The 18,390-nt window shown below is 39.6% G+C and overlaps 1 protein-coding gene across 7 annotated transcripts in view; it reads right to left on the bottom strand.

Annotated features, from left to right (window-relative positions):
- Nucleotides 1–1,762: 1,762 nt before the first annotated feature.
- LOC136829897 (lachesin-like) overlaps nt 1,763–18,390 on the bottom strand; it is a 196,656-nt gene continuing 180,028 nt past the window's right edge. For all 7 annotated transcript variants that reach the window (XM_067089055.1, XM_067089076.1, XM_067089065.1 and 4 more), the window contains exons 3-6: nt 14,843–14,928; nt 11,867–12,022; nt 10,741–10,842; nt 1,763–2,595 (exon numbers count right to left, since the gene is read on the bottom strand). In XM_067089055.1, the coding sequence (XP_066945156.1) occupies nt 2,482–2,595; nt 10,741–10,842; nt 11,867–12,022; nt 14,843–14,928 (458 nt within the window). In that variant the 3' untranslated portion in view covers nt 1,763–2,481. The remainder of the gene's footprint in view (nt 2,596–10,740; nt 10,843–11,866; nt 12,023–14,842; nt 14,929–18,390) is intronic.

Here is an 18,390-nt window from a genome sequence, read left to right on the forward strand (position 1 = left end):
CCAACGGTGACCCCTCCTCAGCAGAAAAAGTCTATGGGGAGACCCTGGTAGTCCCAGGGGAACTCGTCGCAGAGACAGGGACAACATAGCAACACAAAAGCTCCGTGACAGGGTTGGGAAGTTTGCCCCCTGCCAGAGGACATACACCAACAGGACGTCCCCCTTCATGCCTCCCGGTCTGTCCTCCGCCACCCACATCTTCGTCAGTGACGAAGCCATGCGACCATCCTTAACCAGGGCCTACAGAGGACCTTTCCTTGTGCTCAAAAGGGACAAAAAGGCATTCCGGGTAGCCATCCACGGAAGGGAAGACTGGATATCAATAGACCACCACAAGCCCGCAGTCCTGGAGGAGGACGTCGGGGGCGGTTCCCAAAGCTTCCTGCAGGATATAGCAACCCCTTGGCCAGCCCCATGCGCAGGAAAATGTTGTGGGCATCCCCGGAAAACCAAGAAACCAGACGGAGGCACCCCAACACACCGCTCCAGAGGGCGCAGGGGAAGGCGACCACCCCCTCCAGTTGACATCGAGAAAGTGGGGCCCCCTTCGTCGCCCCAGCAGATACCTGCTTTGATCAGACGTTACCTACGTTTTTTTGGGGGGGGGAGTATTGTAAAGTCCCCACTCAACGCGTTCTCTGTAACGAACATCCCGGTTTCTGCAGTGCCTTCACATTCGACCTAGGGTCGGCCGAACACAAATTATCATTATTGTGAATTGTATATTTTATTGTCTGAGGGAATTAAAGAGAAAGGGTTGTAGGCTAAAACGAGTTGAAAAAAACAATGTAGCATAACTGTGTAGGAATAACTACGCAGCAGGAAAGAGTGAAAATAACAAAATGTAACAGAAGAACTTGTTGCATTATTTCAAAATAGGCAAAATACCTCAAAACAAGTTATATTAAAAAACGAAAATAAAAAAGAATTCAGTCGAACAGCAAGCACCGGAAGAGACATCTGTCTCAAACGCAGCTAAAAAGTAAAGTGAATGCCTACCAACTGGATATAAGGAATTCCTCCCCTTCCTTCAGTAGTCAACTACCAATATCCACCTTGTGAGTTAAATGGCCGACTCCAGCTTGCACTGAAAGTAAATCCCTAATGTAAAGACTGAGGGTTTGCATACATCTAGGAACAAATATTTCTTACACTGAACAGTTGAGTAAGATGCATTTCAACACAGCTGAAAGGTGAACACAAAGAATGAAAGTCAGTGATACAGGCAGACATGAACTGCACACAAAGTTGATCATGTCCATGACACCTACTGTATGCTGAACATTCTCATGAGAAGAAGAATTATAAGGCACCATCATTCCAGGCACAACCACACTAAGAGTATTCTACAAATATCAACTACTCAAAACATAGAAACCATAGAAATATTCAACAGTAGTAATGGTGGAGAGTGCACTCAGTTAGTAAGCCAGCCAAAGAAAGTGACACTGCCCAACTTGCTGCTCCCACTCAAGAAAGTGACACTGCCCAACTTGCTGCTCCCACTCAACTATCGTTACCAAGCTTCGAATCAGCTTTCACCCGAAAGGCTATCCATACGAAAGACGAAAATTTGTTTTCTCGTAGGAACAAACCACACTTCAAGCAAAAATCATGTTAGATAAAAAGAAAAAAAAAAGATATATTTCACTATACTGTATAAGTTTTTTTTTTTTTTATTACAAATGCACATTTACTGCTAATGTTGACTTGAAACAGTGACTACAGGGAAGAGTTCCAGCTAAGGGCAAAAACAGACCTCTTTTAAATGATGCATTTCTGAATAGAAAATTTAATGTGTAAAACATTGATTTTTGCTTCTTGACATACACATCCATGTACTGTACACATGAATTTCTGAAGAAACTTGTATACATCAGGTGAATAAAGCAATGTTACATAAAGGGACTATACAAAGGGATTCATTAAACGAATATATACTGTAGACCTCGCTATTCACAAAATTCCCATTTTGCATATACTGTCCATCTATGAAGTAGGAAGAATCAAGTCTGTTAAAGCTCAACATACATGCAAACAAAATGTTTCACCTCCACTGAAAATAAATATAAAATATTTAATAAATGAATGAAACAAAATTTAAGAAAATGGATTTACTCTTGCAGTAGCATCCAATTTATCTTGAAACAACAGACAAACTTATTTCCTAGTTTTGGAAAATTGTGTAATCGAGTCATAATTCTTGTGTTTTTTTATATAAGATCTCCTTCTATCATCATAATCCACTTATTTGACTGGATACAATAAATTACGAAATATTACCTCATGTATATTAAGTTTTAGTTCTTATTATGAAAAAAAGAATACATGTGAAATAGACTGTCATACAATGATAAATATATACAGCATATTAATGAAACTGTAATAAAGCATTAATATATGAATGATGAAGAAAATTTTGGATATCACAAAATAACCCTTAAGTAGCTTTAAATCCTTAAACTACATTAAAAATATATTTTATCTGGCTAGTGTTACCATGAGACAAAGGATCAACAAAAATACTCTAAAATTGCTGTACAGGTAACTTGAATTTCCAGAGGATTTTTCACTAGGATCTGTCAGAAGAGTCACCTGTAAAGAAAAGTGTGTACATTAACCATAACATTTTAGCAGTGTATTACTTTCAACTTTTAGAGCAAAAAATTACTCAAAGCCAAGTTGAAAGTCTTCTCCACTCATGATCCATTTGTGGTGACAAAGCCACAATGCGGACAGAGATTTCTAAGTATATACCATATATATTCATGTGATTTTGTTACCCTTAACTATACATATATCTGTACAACAAAAGAAAATTGCAAAACATAGTAACTTAAAGATAATCTGCATCTTTTCTTATGGGAATACAAACCATCACCTTTTATATAGGAGCATCTTTCAGCACGAGCTGGAAACCAGTCAGAAGCTTGCTTACAAACTAGTTAACCAGGTAGTTAACAGGTGGAGATGGGAGGTGAGTGGGGAGTATTCCTGAATCACTGACAGTCACCTTCACTTTTCTTTTGGCTGCAATGTGAGATGGATGTGCTGCTGCCCTCCTGCCTGACTGGTTGAAAGCTCATGAGGTTGATTAGTATTATGCAACTCAGCATGGATAAAAAAAAAAAGAAATATGCTGCTGCGAGAGACATGGTCACCCTTGTGGGTGGTTCATGTCCCCAAAGCGATGGATCCTCATACTGTACAGTATGTGCTTCTTGCAGGGGGAGGGCCTGCTCTAAGGACTTCTCCTTGCAAGGAATATGCAATTTGGGACTCTCCTTTGAGGATGGGTTTGGGAAGAGCAGGAAGAACAAATAGTATTCACCAGCTTCCAGGGTGGGGTGGAGAACTAATCCAATCTAGTTCCTTCTTCCTAATCCCCCCCCCCTGCCCCTGCCACCTTTCTGCTCCAGTGGAAGAGAAAGAAAAGGAAGTCAAGGACTCATGCAAGTAGTTGGATTCCTTCCATGCACTGCTCCCACCCTCGGGGCAGCGAAGGTGCTCAGTCACCAGGTTACAGTTCCACCTGACAGAGTGCAGCACTAGTTCACTCAGACTCACAGCCCACTCCAGCCTTGTCCCACCCTGAGCACTTTGGTTGGCACCAGGGTAAGGCTGCTCATCTTGCTTGCTCTGCTTGATCATGGTTGCATGACCATGGAAAGGCATGCATGCAAGACAGCCCTTCTCACTGCAGCCCCCTTGGGTCACAGAGATGGGTATTTGCAACCCAGAACCCACTCACTTGGCTCTCATTCGGTTCACAGATTGGTCCAACGCTTGCAGCGGGCTAGATTTTCCTTCTTGGCCTTCTTCAGGAGGGTCTAGGAGGAAACCTGCACCTTCCCCATGCTCACAACATTCGTGTTCTCTGGATCATGTGCACGTAGAGCAATTCTACTCTAGGCAGAATTCCCCCGTGACTTCTTCCACCTCTTGCGATTTACCACACAGCCAGGAGGGCAGCAGGAAAAGTGGTGTGGGATTGTTCTTCCCTGTGCTTTCGTTCTCAGTTATGATCAAGTATCTGAGCTAAGAGGCAGCCAGGTCAGTCAGAACAGTCACTCAGCTAGGTCCTGTGTCTTCTTGCTGGTGGAAGCAACATTGGATCAGAGTGGTGGAGCCCTAAAACTCTGATCACCCTAGCTGCCTTGAAGTCTTGTTCACATCAGTGAGTCTGGCGAAGCCTTCCATGTCTGGGTTAGCTAGGAAGCTTGTTCCTTCAAAACCCAGACCTTTAAGAAGGGCAGAGAGTCTTCTCAGCCCTTTTGTCCACCTCCCTCTGGCAGTGCTGAGAAAAGGGGAAGAAGGAAGGAGGTTGCCTGTCTTGCCATTGGGTAGTATCCGTCCTTTGGTAAAGGTACAGGAATCTGTTCAAGGACATTCATCCTACCTTTGATACACTGAACAACTTCTGAATGTACCGTCCAGGATTGCAGATGTGGAAATGGAGGAAGGTGCCACAGAAGTTGTAGAGAACTGGTCTCGAGGGTTGTACAGCCACATTTTCATGGTGGATAAGAGACAGGAGGTTGGCAATCATTTAGAGACAGGAGGTTGGCAATCATTTATCAACTTCTCCTTCCCCAAATGAGTTTGTATTACAGACTAGGTTCAAGCTGGAAACAGTATAGAAGGTGTCTGAATCCATCAGAGAGGGTGACTTCATGCTTTAATAGATCTAAAGGATGTGTACTTTCAAGTACCCATTCATCAGAGTTCTGTAGTGGGATCGTTTACCAGTTCAAAGTTTTATGCTTTGGATTGACAATGGCCTCTCAGGTGTTTACCCAGGTATTCACCTTGGTGATGACTTTGGCTTATTTGGTAGGTATTTGTTTTCTGTGATATCTAGATGACTGGCTGGCCCTGGCATCCTCGAGGGTGCGACTCCTACAAGATAGAGATTGTTTACCACAGTTCTGTCAGAAGTTGGGGTTGTGATAAACTGGAAGAAGTTTGAGCTTGAGCCCAAGCAGTAGTCAAAGTACTTGGGCATGCTCATGGACTTGACAGTGGGGAGACCCTACCCCCCAGACTCTCGTGTGAGCAAGCTCAAGGAGATAATGGCACAGTTCCTGTCTCAGCAGGAACAACCAGCCTGGCTTTGGCAGATGGTCCTAGGTCATCTGTTGTCCTTGGGGAAAATAGTGCCTCATGGGTGATGCCTTATGTGCTTGCTTCAATGACAACTGAGGTAATACTGGAGTGCTTCTTGGGATCCTCCTTCCTGTTTTTTCTGAGATGGGAGGTAAGGAATGTCTTTGCATGGTCGGCAGATGACAGAACCTTGTAACAGGAGTTCTGCTGAACTCTTCCTTTGGAAATGCTGTTTCAGATGCATCAAAGGAGGGGTTAAGGCTCACATCTGAGAGGAAGGTTTTCAGGTGTGCAGCCAAAGGATCCACCTCATCTGCACATCATCCCAGAAATGCAGTCAGTGTGATAAGCATTGCAAGCATTTCAGAAGCAGTTGTCAGGTCACTCGGTACTGTGAGGTGTCAATGAGTGATACCATAGCTGCCGTGTCATACGTCAACAAATATGAGAGGATGTTGTCTCCCATCGTGTCAGTTGGCAGTGTAAATACGTAAGTTGGCAGTTATCTGCAAGATACATTCCAGGGAGGAAAAATTCAATTGCAGATCAACTCAGCTGCCAGGGTCAGGTAGTGGGGACAGAATTGGTCCCTACACCCTCAGTAGTGGAGAAGTTGTTCAAGCTACAGGGGTCTCCTATACTCAACTTTTTCGCAACCAGACTGAACAGAGAGCTTCCTGTCTTCTGTTCTCCAGTTCCCTGTGCAGTGATAGAAGATGCTTTCCAACAACCCTTGGACAACCTGGGCATGTATGTTTTTCCACCTTTCAAACTTCTCCAATGACACTAGTGGCTCCTTGTTGGGTATATGCCATGCCAAGTGGTATCCTGATCTGCTGTCTTCTGGGTGAGACAAGAAGACAGCTGCCCCTATGGCCCACCCTTCTGTGCTAGCCATGTGTTCGCTAATACCATCAAGCAGCACACTCCCTGCAACTTCATGGCACAAGTCCATCCCTTTCTTTTCAAAAGAACTTTTCAGTTTTCCAGGTAATGAGGGCAAATGTCTAGCATTGCCCGACTACCTTTACTTCATTCTGCCTGAGGGATATCACCCACAAATCTCTAGCCACCTTTTCCTTGGAACCTCTGGTGGTTGCCTAACAAGTTGCATAATCACCCGAGCTCCAGATCCAGACAGGGTCAGTATTTCATCCAGTGTTTGTCCGGAAGTTGTGAAAGTGGAATGATTGGATTCCCTTCCCTTTATATTCTTATAAACAGAGTTTGGGCCTCAATCTTTGCAAGAGTTGGATGAGTTACAGGTGAATACACTTTTGGTATCCATTCCTTATCTGGGATCAGGAAGCGCTGTCCTTGCTCACTCTCCTATAACAAGGGGGAAAGGAGGCACAGCAGAGTTTAGTTCTGAATTCTTTACTTGTAATGGGCAGAACTAAACTACTTGTAATGGGCAGAACTAAGCTATCTTCTGACATAAAGCCTCTTATGAAAGGTTTCATGGTTCTCAGAAACATTCCTAACTTGAGTAACCCCTTCTTGCTTTGGAAGGGTCCCTCTGGCCCAAGGCCCTACTACTCTGGTCAACTATTTTGCCAGACTGGTGGAAGCTTACAGGAGCCATGTGTTCCCTGCTTGTATGGAAACTGGTATCATGGCAATTCCATGGTGACTTTCAACTCCAGTCTGTTGACAGGGATTGACCTCCCACCTAAAGAGGAAATCTCCTATACGAAAGTTGATGGTCTGTATTTCTGCAGGAACAAATAGCAAATTCTGAATAAAAATTTGTACTTTTCCTTGATATACAAACCAGAGTCTTTTATATTTCGTTTCACCTCAGCTGCCCCACTCATTCCCTGTGACTGTGGCAAAAGTGAAGGTGACTGTTGGTTAATGAGAGATACTCCCCCACTCACCCAATATCTCCATCTGTTCACCACCTGGTTAACTACCTTGTTATGAAGTTTTTAACTGGTCCCCAGCTTATGATGAAAGAGACTTCTATATAAAAGGCTCTGGTTTGTATACCTACAAAAATACAAATTGTTTAAAAATATATTTTTCCTGGGTGTATAAAACTAATCTTTTGTATGGAATACCTTTGGCAATAATTACTCTGGTCACTGAAGCTTGGTAACAAAGTAATAAACAAGCAGCAGATGAGTGAGGGGGTGGGGGCACCAATTAACTCCATAAGTGGTATATAGTGTCCTTTTTCATTCGGCAACAGGAGCACATTAGGTCTTGGGTCTGAAAAATGCAAATTCTTCGAAATTTACATTTTTTTCCTATAAGAGTAAAAGCCTTTGTATTTCATGTGGATAGCCACTCATTAAGCAGGAAGTACTATCCAGAGAGAACTGATGTTGATCTCCCACCCAGAGATATCAGCTAAAGTCACACATGTGAGCAGAGGGAGAATGACTCCTGTAACAACCACCTGTCCATCCTGGCATATCTAATTTTAAGGATGACAGGGTCCTGTGCTATAGCGTATAGCTTGTCTGCAACCTTACTCTAGGAAAAAAAAAAGGAGACCTGAGGTTTACCATATGAGAAGGGAAGACTAGCTTGGAAGGTAGGCCAATATTGCAGAATCCAAGATAAATATGCTTTATATCACTCAGACCCTTTATACAGAGATGCAAAGTTACCTCTAATGACTGGCTTTTGTTAGAGACTGGAACCCCTGTTATGTAGTTAACCAGCTAACCTGCATCTAGCCCAATCAACAAGAATGAGACCGTAGGTTGTCAAGTGGAAGACGACCAAAAGAGGGAGGGAATTCATACTGGACACAACAGCACCTCAACTTGATTGTCACAGTGTTTCAAGGGAGATCAAAAAACTCATTGGGAACACATTGGTTTTGAGTTTACTCCACAAACTCAATATTGAACAAAAATGAGATGGGTCCCAAAACCAAAGGGGATGTTACCAAAGTTGCACTAAATGATGGATGTCAAATCGTTCCAGCCCAACTTGGAATTCATACTGGACACAATCCTCTTGACTGTCAGCAGACAGTGCGAAACTCATTGCAATGTCCACAAACTCAATATTGAACAAAAAACAGTCTTCAGTATAACATATCTGTCTGTAGCCTCCCTCATGGGCTCATAAGGCTTCTGGTTGAGACTATAAACAACAAGTGCTTCATCCTACTCTGGAGGCCTGGGTTCGCAGGGCAGGGAAGACCATCCAAGACTCCTCAGGAGCATGGTAACCTCAACTGAGGCAGAGGTCCCTACCCTTAAACTGGAAGGCTCATGAAAGGTCCGAGTGGAAGCCCCCAACTGCTTATCTTGGCAGAGGTATACAAAACTTAAAATTCCACAATCTGCTAAATAGTGGCCCCAACTGGAGAAATACCCCTCTGACAACACCAGCCATAGAAGAATGCCCACTTTGCCTACTAAACAACTGCCACAGATCTCAGATGCAGCCATCCCTCCATGTGTCTGAGAACAGAAGCATCTGTGGTGGGGAGGAGTTAAGTATATGTATGGAACTCCCACAAGGGGGGTTCCCATTGTCAAGCCACCAACAGAGACTGTTCAATAAGAAAGCGGGAGCTATAGGGTTGGCAGGCACTCCAACAACAGTAAGTGCACAGAGAAAGCCAACTGATTATTGCCTGGTTCTCACATACCCTCCTCAGACCAAGAAAGGAGAGAACAGGTGAACATCATTCCAGGAGTAGAAGTAGGGTTCAGAGAGCCACAGAGCATGGAAGGGATGATACCGGCAGTATGTTGCAATCGGAAGACACTGACAGAACTTTCTTTGCCCTCTTCCTCAATCTTTACTTCTTCCATTGGGCAGGCAGCCAAGGGACACACTCAACTCAGTGGAAAGATGGCATGAATTCCTAACCTTGCAAGCCGAACACTAAATGAGGATTGATCATCACAGGCAACACAAACATAGCACTCATTCACATCCAAGACATCATTACAATTCATTCATTCTGAAAGAAAAATTTTCTAGTACCACTGTATCATTCCAGTCACAATAAAAATCCACATACTAGCCAATATCATTAACCACTCAAAAAAGACAATACTGAAAAAATCAGCTTCAGTAACAGCAGCCAAGATGAGAGGCTAACATACTCAGGTTTGTTTGCACACCAAACCAGCCAAAGAAAAAGGGTTACTGTTTACACTTGTCGGCCTTGTTACTAAGCCTCAACAACAGGACCAGCTACTGCTGAAGGTATTCCATATTAGACAAAGGTGTGCATTCTCATAGGAACAAAGTATGTATTCCTATAAAGTAACTTATTGCAATACTAAAGCTGATACTTTTGTGAAAGATCCTCACTGCCTAGGTGCCTGATCATCTCTTAATTTCTTTCCCACACAGTTGAAGATGTATCATGCTGCTGATCAAAAAGTCAATTTCAAAAGCTACCGATCAAAAAGTCAGTGTCACAATGGAGGAACTAGCCTGAGGAAAAGTGTTTCCAGAACCACTTCAAGTTCCTACAGTTACATCTTGGCAATCAAAAAAAGGCTCTTATAGAGGGGTCAGTTATTAGCCTGAATATTAAACTCTTGCAAAATAAAGTGATAGTGGTCAAAAGTCTCCTCACTGCTGTAAAACATATGAGAGTGATGGTGTATGGGTAGTTCATAGTAGTAAGTTTCCAGTTTCAAACTGTTAGGGGCATACTTCCCATTTAGGTATACATGACAGAGTCAGAGAAGTTGGAAAATATTGTGAATGGAGTCCTCAGCTGTCATACACTATCCAAGGGCCAAGTAACAATCATTGGTAAACAGAAGCTTGAATAAGCAAATGATAAAGCTACTTCTGGTGAATATAAGCTATCTTATATAGCCTCTGCTATTTCAAAGGCATACCTATGTTATTCCAAATGCAGATGTATTGTCCCTAAAAGGGTTTAAAACACACTCGCCCCATTTCTGCAGCTTTTAGCTTTACTCTTGAAATAATGCATTTTGCACTCAGCTGAGTTAGGGAAAAGGAACCCTGGATTAAAGCTGGGTTTGTGACAAACAAAATATTACTTTTAAAAAGTTATTCAAGACAAAATACTTGAATAAGGTAGTATCCAAGTATGTATAAAGGTTTCTCAGAGTTTAAGCAGAATTAATCATCAATAGCCTGTGTCCCAAAAATTGCTTCATTGTTCAAAGGTGGAGGGGCTGTTTATATTGGTATGTCAGTGGTGTACTTCAGAAAGAAGGAGAAATGGCAATGGATAAGGAGTTACCCAATTTTACCTTACTAGTGACATCCACACAGCTAAGCACAAATATATATGCTGTATTCTTGGGCGATATGCATACTGTTGAAGAGCATTGTCAGGTATCTCCATCTGCACATGAATGTTGTGACTGGCTACAGAGATGAATTGTGTTTGAACAGTGATGGATAGCCCAAGGACTTGGCACTCTTAGCAGAAGTACTGTACATTCTTCAACTCATACGGTTATTGTTTCCAAGGCACTTAAGGAATCACTTAAAAGATCCCAAGCTGACTGCTCACACCAAAGTTTAGATTTATGCTAGCATCTTGCTATGATGCACATTGTATGTAGATCCAGTTCATTCATTTTCATATAAAGGATTAACAGGCCATATGTCAAGCTGTAGTTAGACTCCCGAGATATTTATATATACCATTCTATATCATCTTACCACTACTGGAGGTGCTGCTTCCACCCTGAGTTCTTCCTCCTCCGTCATAATGGGTACCTGACACTGATAACTCCCGGCATCATCCTCAGATACTGAGCTGATCTGAAATTGAAGACTTCATTATAAGAGTGAAAAAATTGATGAACGAATACAAATACCTAGATACTATGCACAAAATAAATAGAATGATACAAACTCAAATATTTTTAATGTGGCTGAAAAGTTTATTTGATGGAAACAAGACAACTCTATTAATTACTTGCATGTAGACAAAACATATACAGTACATTATAGTTACATATTTTGTGTGTGTAGCAACACAAACAAAATAAAGTACTGTACAGTTTTGAACATGTTACAGTATACAGTAGTTATACAGTATAAAGAAAGTTACATGTAAATACATAAATAAAGAACTCAGTTTCAAGTATTCTCCTACTGTCTTTTATGCATGAATTCTTATAACTGTCTTCATTATCATTTATGTGGAGACAAAATCACTTTGTCATCATACTAATACGCCAACCATTTGGTAGTTCATTATTATATAGAAATATTAATGACTATAATTCAACAGTGAATTTCAAGTAAGTAGTAGCACCAATGTCAAGACTTCAAAATACTGTAATCACTGGGACATGTTAGTAAACAAGCTAAAACAAATGAACTATACTGCCACTAGCCACTTAAGTTATTTTGCCAAGTATGTGGGAGCCAGGATAAATTCCTAAGTGGCTGGTAGCAATATACAGTGTAGACTGATTACAGCTTATTCACTTAAAAGTGCCACTGTGGTTATTTTGAAGTCTTGAATTTCATGCTCTTATTGTGCTTTCACTTGAGTGATGAGTTTACCAGTCATTAATACAATACAGTATTTCCATTTCATTAACAAATACTTTATTCACATCACACAGTGATGGCAGTGGTATACACTAGATATTTCTATGCTTCCACTGGTGAATTTTTTTATGGAATATGTTTTCAGGTGTAATTGGTTTCCTCATGATATTTACTGTACTTGTAAAATTCATTCCTAAAATTTAAGACAGCAGTATGATGAAACATTCTGTGCCGTAACATTTACACTCTAATAGCAACAAAAATAGATAAATGAAATTCATACCTCCACAACGTATGTATTTCTTTCTGGTATGTGTGATGCTGAGAATCTTGGATCTTCAATGATGACCATCTCACCATGTGCTAACAAGACATGGCTGTTGGGATCACTAGGATCAAGTTTTAGCCATATTGCAGGTTCATCAACATCTGCTGCCACCTAGGTGTCAATTTATGAAAAAGTAAGAAATATTCAATTAAATTTTACATCTCACATTGCAAAAAGAAAACAACATAAATTATTGTAAAAGAAGTATGTGATTATTTACATTGCGAGAGGCATTTTCTAAGTTATAAAACTGATAATTCAGCCTTTCTCCCCTGTTTTCAAATTATCGTCAACATTATATACATAAACTGTACTTTAATATTTCACTGCCAACATCTGATAACTCATGAGAATACTGTATTAACTTTTGACAAAGTCAAGCTGTGGTCATAATACAAATTCAGTCATTCTGAATTTCAAAATATGCAATAAATACATTAAGTGTGGTTGAGCATGTTAAGCAGTAAAACATGTCACCCGCAGAAGATGCCAGTCCACCTTATGGTCAGACATATTTCAGAGACATCTCCCAAAAATATTTAAATTTACATCCAAGGTGTAATAATATTGAATAATTTTTTTTTTTCAAACAAAAACAACTACAAAACCAAAGGTCCTTCCCTTTTATGTGACTGGACACATATCATTTTAACAGCGCATGGGATGAGAGAAGTATATCGTTAGGGTTGAAATAATTGCAGCTTAAGCTTCATGCAATTTTATCTCTTGCATGAAAGAACAGTAGTTTTAACATCTCATGCAATGAGGTTACAGATATGAAAACAAGCATTGGTAGTGGATCTAGCACATCTGGTGGGAAGAATGTATTTTTATAGAGTCATAATGATAACCAGTTTATGTCCTGGCAGACACAGAACTAATGGGAAGACCATTTAGATTACCCAGTTCTGCAAACAGTCTCATTAAGGTGAGGTGAGGCCCAACTCTGAGGAGAAACCTTATGGTATCCTCTTCTAGTCGAAGTTACTGAAAAGAAACCACAGTTCTTGGGAGCGTATGAAAACCAACTCCTATAGGAAGAAAGACTTTCATCTAATTAACAGTGGTTGCATGGGGTGAAAAGTGTGGCTTTAAATTTTTGACTGAAAAATCAGTAATCATTCACTTCCGTCGTGTACAACGTTCTTCCAAATCTAAACCTTTTTATAAAGCGAATAAAAATTCCTTGTGCGATAGCAACTAAATGCTTTGGAGTAACATTTGATCATGTACTTTTTTTCACTTGAATTTCTTAAAGGTATTATCTTCTAGTCCATGGGGTGATGATTACTTAAAGAAATAAAGTTATGGAAGCAAAATTTTTATGTCTGCCTCTGCACTGACTGAAAATCTTTTCATTACGTTCACAACATAGTAATTTGGATAGCTTGCTAAGGCAGTCTTAAGTCACTCCCTACAGAAAGCATGTAAGGTGGATACTAGTGAGATTCCTTATAGATTTCAATTTCCATAATTTGCTGGTTCAGAGTAGAATTAGGTTTCTTAGACTCCAAAATTCTTTAAGTATGGCAATCAGAAATGAAAGGCATTTTACTTAAAACAGACCACCCACAAAATTGTTACATCCATTATTCCTAAGATTAATCTATTCACCAGTCATGCTAGGACACAAAAGCATTAGGCAATCCCTCCAAGGTAATTACCAATTATTACCTACTATAGATATTTTAAGTGGACTGGATGAAAAATTGCCCACTGTCATTTTAGAACATACCCCACAAGATGAACATATCCCTGTAAATGATGGTGGCTCTAAATCTAAAGTTGGGATTACTTTAGAGAAGTTTTTCCAAATACAGTATTGAATGACGCAGTAACTTGCCCATCAGTTCTTTCATTTTGCTTCAAAAATTTTCAAGGAATACTGAATTTTCACACTATTTCACAGGGTGCACTCCAGACTTTGAATTTTAAACTGAAACACCCATTAATTTCATAGATTTTAGATTATGTTTATTTACTGAACCATAGAGGACAGGTAGGTGACCTCTGCTGGTTGACATCACACACCCATGGGTGTCTAGAAGTACATGAGCACCACTCTGAAGGGCACTCAAAATTTCATTAAACTGCCTCATAAGGACTTTTTCCTTAATATTATATGTCAAAGGAAACTGAAGATGCTGAAAATTAACAGGTCAGCTATCTCAAGGTTGTACAAATAGATAACAATGGAAATTCCTTTGCGCCATCTTAGAATTGGATAGCCCATAACAGACATGGGTTTTTTAATGGCTGGGTTTCTGCAGAAATTTTGTGATGTCTGCCTGACCAAGCATCCCAGCATCGTGGACCTGAGTGAACATTTCCTCTCTGAGTGGCAAAATGGGAGAGGTTATTGCCATTTCTTGAGGATACCCAAAGAGAAGAATGCATATAAATCATATTTTATTTTTGTTTGTTGAAAGAGCTGGCCACGTGACCTAATTTCCTGTCAGTTTTTAACATTAAAAAAATAGATTATAGAAATACAGCATTTATAAACACTTATAATTTGAATGAATGGTTTGTCATACATTTTTATTGTAATTTTTCTCTGTCAAAAATTGTTCAACTTTTCCTCATTATTTCAAATTATTCATTGAAAAGAAATCAATAAATACTGACATAAAAAATTAGTTGGCCTGTACATTTACCTAACTCAAATCACTTTCACCATGCACTCAACTTTCCTCAATATCTTAAAAAAAAAACCATGTTCTTTGCTTTGAAAAACTTGCTCAGATAAAAATGTATATACTGACTGTGGGTGATCCCAAACTATGAAAACTGCCCTCTACTGGCATACCATGGATTCTCCAGCATTATTGAAACAAATAACTAATTAATACGAGGAGTAGGCTATCCCTCAATTACTTCTGCATGAACATAAGCATTACATAAGGCAATACAGTACAATGTGAGTGTTACCTGACATTGCAGCTGTATCGTATCACCCTCTTGGACGGCTGTTCCTGGCTGCCACCAGACTCTGGGCAGTTCACCAGCAAAAACTCCTGAAAATAATGAAATATATAGCATAATTATATTTATATATATTTGTTTGCCCACTTGCACTTGTGAAATGCAATTATCCACACGATTCAGATTCTAAGCTGTAGTCTAAGTGTCCTCACCGCATCTCTCCTATTGCCCAAGTAAGTTTTATGAGCACTATGTGCAACTCAAATTGAAATGCATATGAGTAAAAATTAGGACAGATGAAGCAAAATAGCTTGGAACTAAACTAGATATATCTCATTTAGCAGAATTATTTTCCTTAGGGAACTCAGTATAAAAGCAATGTTCAGCTGCGATGCTCTTGTAGATTTGACATGCAATTTACTAGAGAACCTTCATAAGGGTTTAGAGTGCAGAGTAATTGAAAAAGATATCAGTACTGGTTTCAATTTCATAAATCATGAGGCACTTTTATATAAACTTCTGAATCTTGGAGTGGGTAAATATGTTCTACGATTATTTCAAGATTTCCTTACAGGTAGGCAGCAGTGAGATGATGATGATGATGAGATCTTGAGTGAACCAAGACCTATTGTGTATGGAATTCCACATGGTAGCGCGCTTGGTCCACTGTTATTTTTAGTGTGTACAAGTGATTTGGTTGTTGGCCTGGAAAACACGATTGTTCAGTATGCCGGTGATGCAAAACTTTTGGATGTAGTAATGTCTCCACATAGTAATGAAGCTGCTCTTAGTCTCAACCATGACATGGAGCAGGTTAGAGAATGGTGAAGTCGTCGGGGTATGAGGATAAACTCTAGTAAAACGAAAACACTATTGATTAGTATATCTCGTACTGATTTTCTACCCCATCCTCCCCTTCAGGTGGATGAGATTGCTAAGAGTCTGAAGTTTTAACTATTATAGATGTAACTTTGGACTCACATCTTAATTTTTGAGAAACATCTCATGAAAATGTCAGTAAATGCTGCAGAGAAGTAAGGCATTGTTCGTAAGGCCTCATATATTCACAAGTGATAAAATCAATGCTACCTGTTTTAGGTAATTTGTCCTTCCTTTACTAGGGTACTGTTCTTCCGTGTGGATGTCTGCTTCTGCCAAACATTTACCCTTTTAGATAGAGTTGTTCGTGGTGGTAGGTTTCTGTTTCCTGATTTTAGCAGTTATGACTTGGACCATTGGCGGATGATATCTTGTTTATCAAATTTTCATACTGAAAAATTCCAAGATACCAACTTACATCCGTTGTAAACAAAATCCCGTCCTTGTTTCTCTGTCTATAAACTATGTCACTTCATCGTTCAAAAGCATCTATTGAAACCATTCGCTGGCTTTAACTGAATTTGATAGTACACTCATAGTTCCTGTTGCAAATAATGCTAGGTCTTCGTGGCCTGCTGAAAGAATAGTAGTTTATCCTCTGAACGATGGGTTCAGGCGAAATTAGAATCATTTTGGTTAATCTGGAAGCAACAATTAACGGTTGTTTTACACTGAACATCTGGGGCTTTCAATTGTTCAAATAAAGTCTAAATGCATCACGTCCAGTACCAGTTTTGTAAGAAATGTACACCATCTATTATCTTTCTCGTCAAAGTGATAAAATAATGTAAAAAAAAAAAATAGTAATAATTAGACTACTTGTAATTCTCAACCTCAATGCTAAACGTATCTTCATTCAGCATTATAGGACCAAATCTTCAGTTCTGATGATACTTCCAGTTGATAAGGTTAGATAATCTTGAAGGATTAATTCACGTGTCTAAAAGGACACCTACTCAAGTGCAACAGGAAAGATAAAAAATAACAATGAGAGAGAGAGAGAGAGAGAGAAGAGAGAGAGAGAGAGAGAGAGAGAGAGAGAGAGACGCTTCAACCCAACCAAAAACAACGACACCGGGATCAACAACAAAAACAGGTACGCTTCGAAACTTCAAATCTCAATATATTTATCTTACAAGAACAAAGGATCTCTTTCGAGATTATGGAGGCATTAAGATAGGACCTCCTCCTATCCTATTCAAATATCCAAATGTATCATGCAGTTTTTTGTCTGGTCTATATAGGTCTGACTCCCTTCAGTAAAAAAAAATGAAGATGAAAGTAGCTAGAGGGCAGGGGTCCTGCTAGAGGGCAGCTGACTGAAAAGCATACGTGAATATCATCGACTGTCAGTGAGAGAAGGAAAATGTGGTGTTATGTTTATAACCCGTAGATTTTTATCACCACGACTTCTTTTACTTACGCCTGTAACTCGAGGGCAATTTAATACAAACGAATTTTCCTTTTTATGCTTTCACATATAAGTAACCAAAAACACTTATCATAAAAATTTAAAAACGTAAAATTACAAATTTACCGTTTAGTAATTTTTTTTTTTTACTAAAGGGAATTTATCAGGTTTATTTGACGGCTTACAATGATTTTCTTAATTGTTTAAAAATGAGAACTAGTCTTCGTAATAAAGGTACGAAAAAGGGCTTCGCACACTGTTTAATCATATTTCTTAACCCATGAAAAACAAATTTAAGGTTAAGTCGTCCGTCCAGGAAAAGAAGTAATAAAAAAAAAATGCTTTCAAACCCTCTCTCCAGAAAACTCAATAAAATCGGTAGGGCCCAAGTTGTTCAAACACACCAAAAAGACTATAAACGGATCACCATCGCTTCGAGGTTCATAACCAAAACCTGGTGTTGAAAAAAATGAGGGAGAGAGAGAGAGAGAGAGGAAAAAAGATGAGAGAGGCTAGCCTCGATCTTTCTTCTTCTCTCAACGACATTTGAAACTGGCAAATATTCCTGTCGACCAACTTTTTTTATCTAGCTTTGTTGCTTATAAACAATATTGTTTAATCAGTTAAGAAGATATAACCATAATAAATATATACGTAATATATATAATTTTTAACCATATGCCTTTTCTCCTTTAAAGGAGGGGCGCCAGTTTCTGAGGATGAGGCTGCTAGCCCCGTGCCTTTTTCTTGAAACCACCTGATGAAGGTGCCTACTCACAGCTGGGTCGACTGGTGGATGGCTTGGAATGAAGCAATATCTCGAAATCTCACTCTTGAAAATTACAAGCTTACTACTGATGTTCAGATTAAAGTTTTAAATGTCAAGTGTTTTAGATGAGAAATGAGTTTAGGTGTAGACTTCAGACACCGTTTTAGTAACTTTAGTAAGTGCTATTCGGATGTTGGAGAAATAACCTTTCCTGGAAGCAAATATGCAAGACTTGTGCTTTTGTGGTGGTTTGGATACAAAAAATAAATAAATAAATAAATAAAAGAAGCAAAACTCATCTGGTGGTTTACCTCCAAACCCATTCAGGAACCGGGGAAGTATACTATCTACCCCACAACGACTTCAAAGACTGAGTATTTTAGAGATAATATATTAACACGATATAAAGCATACGTCCCGTATGAAGCTAAGTGATAGGGCCTACTGCAGTGGAATTACAAATGATCTTTTAAATGTAAAATACGGAGCCATTAC

Source organism: Macrobrachium rosenbergii, chromosome 4 (genome assembly GCF_040412425.1).
Source record: "Macrobrachium rosenbergii isolate ZJJX-2024 chromosome 4, ASM4041242v1, whole genome shotgun sequence".
NCBI classification, from domain to species: Eukaryota; Metazoa; Arthropoda; class Malacostraca; order Decapoda; family Palaemonidae; genus Macrobrachium; species Macrobrachium rosenbergii.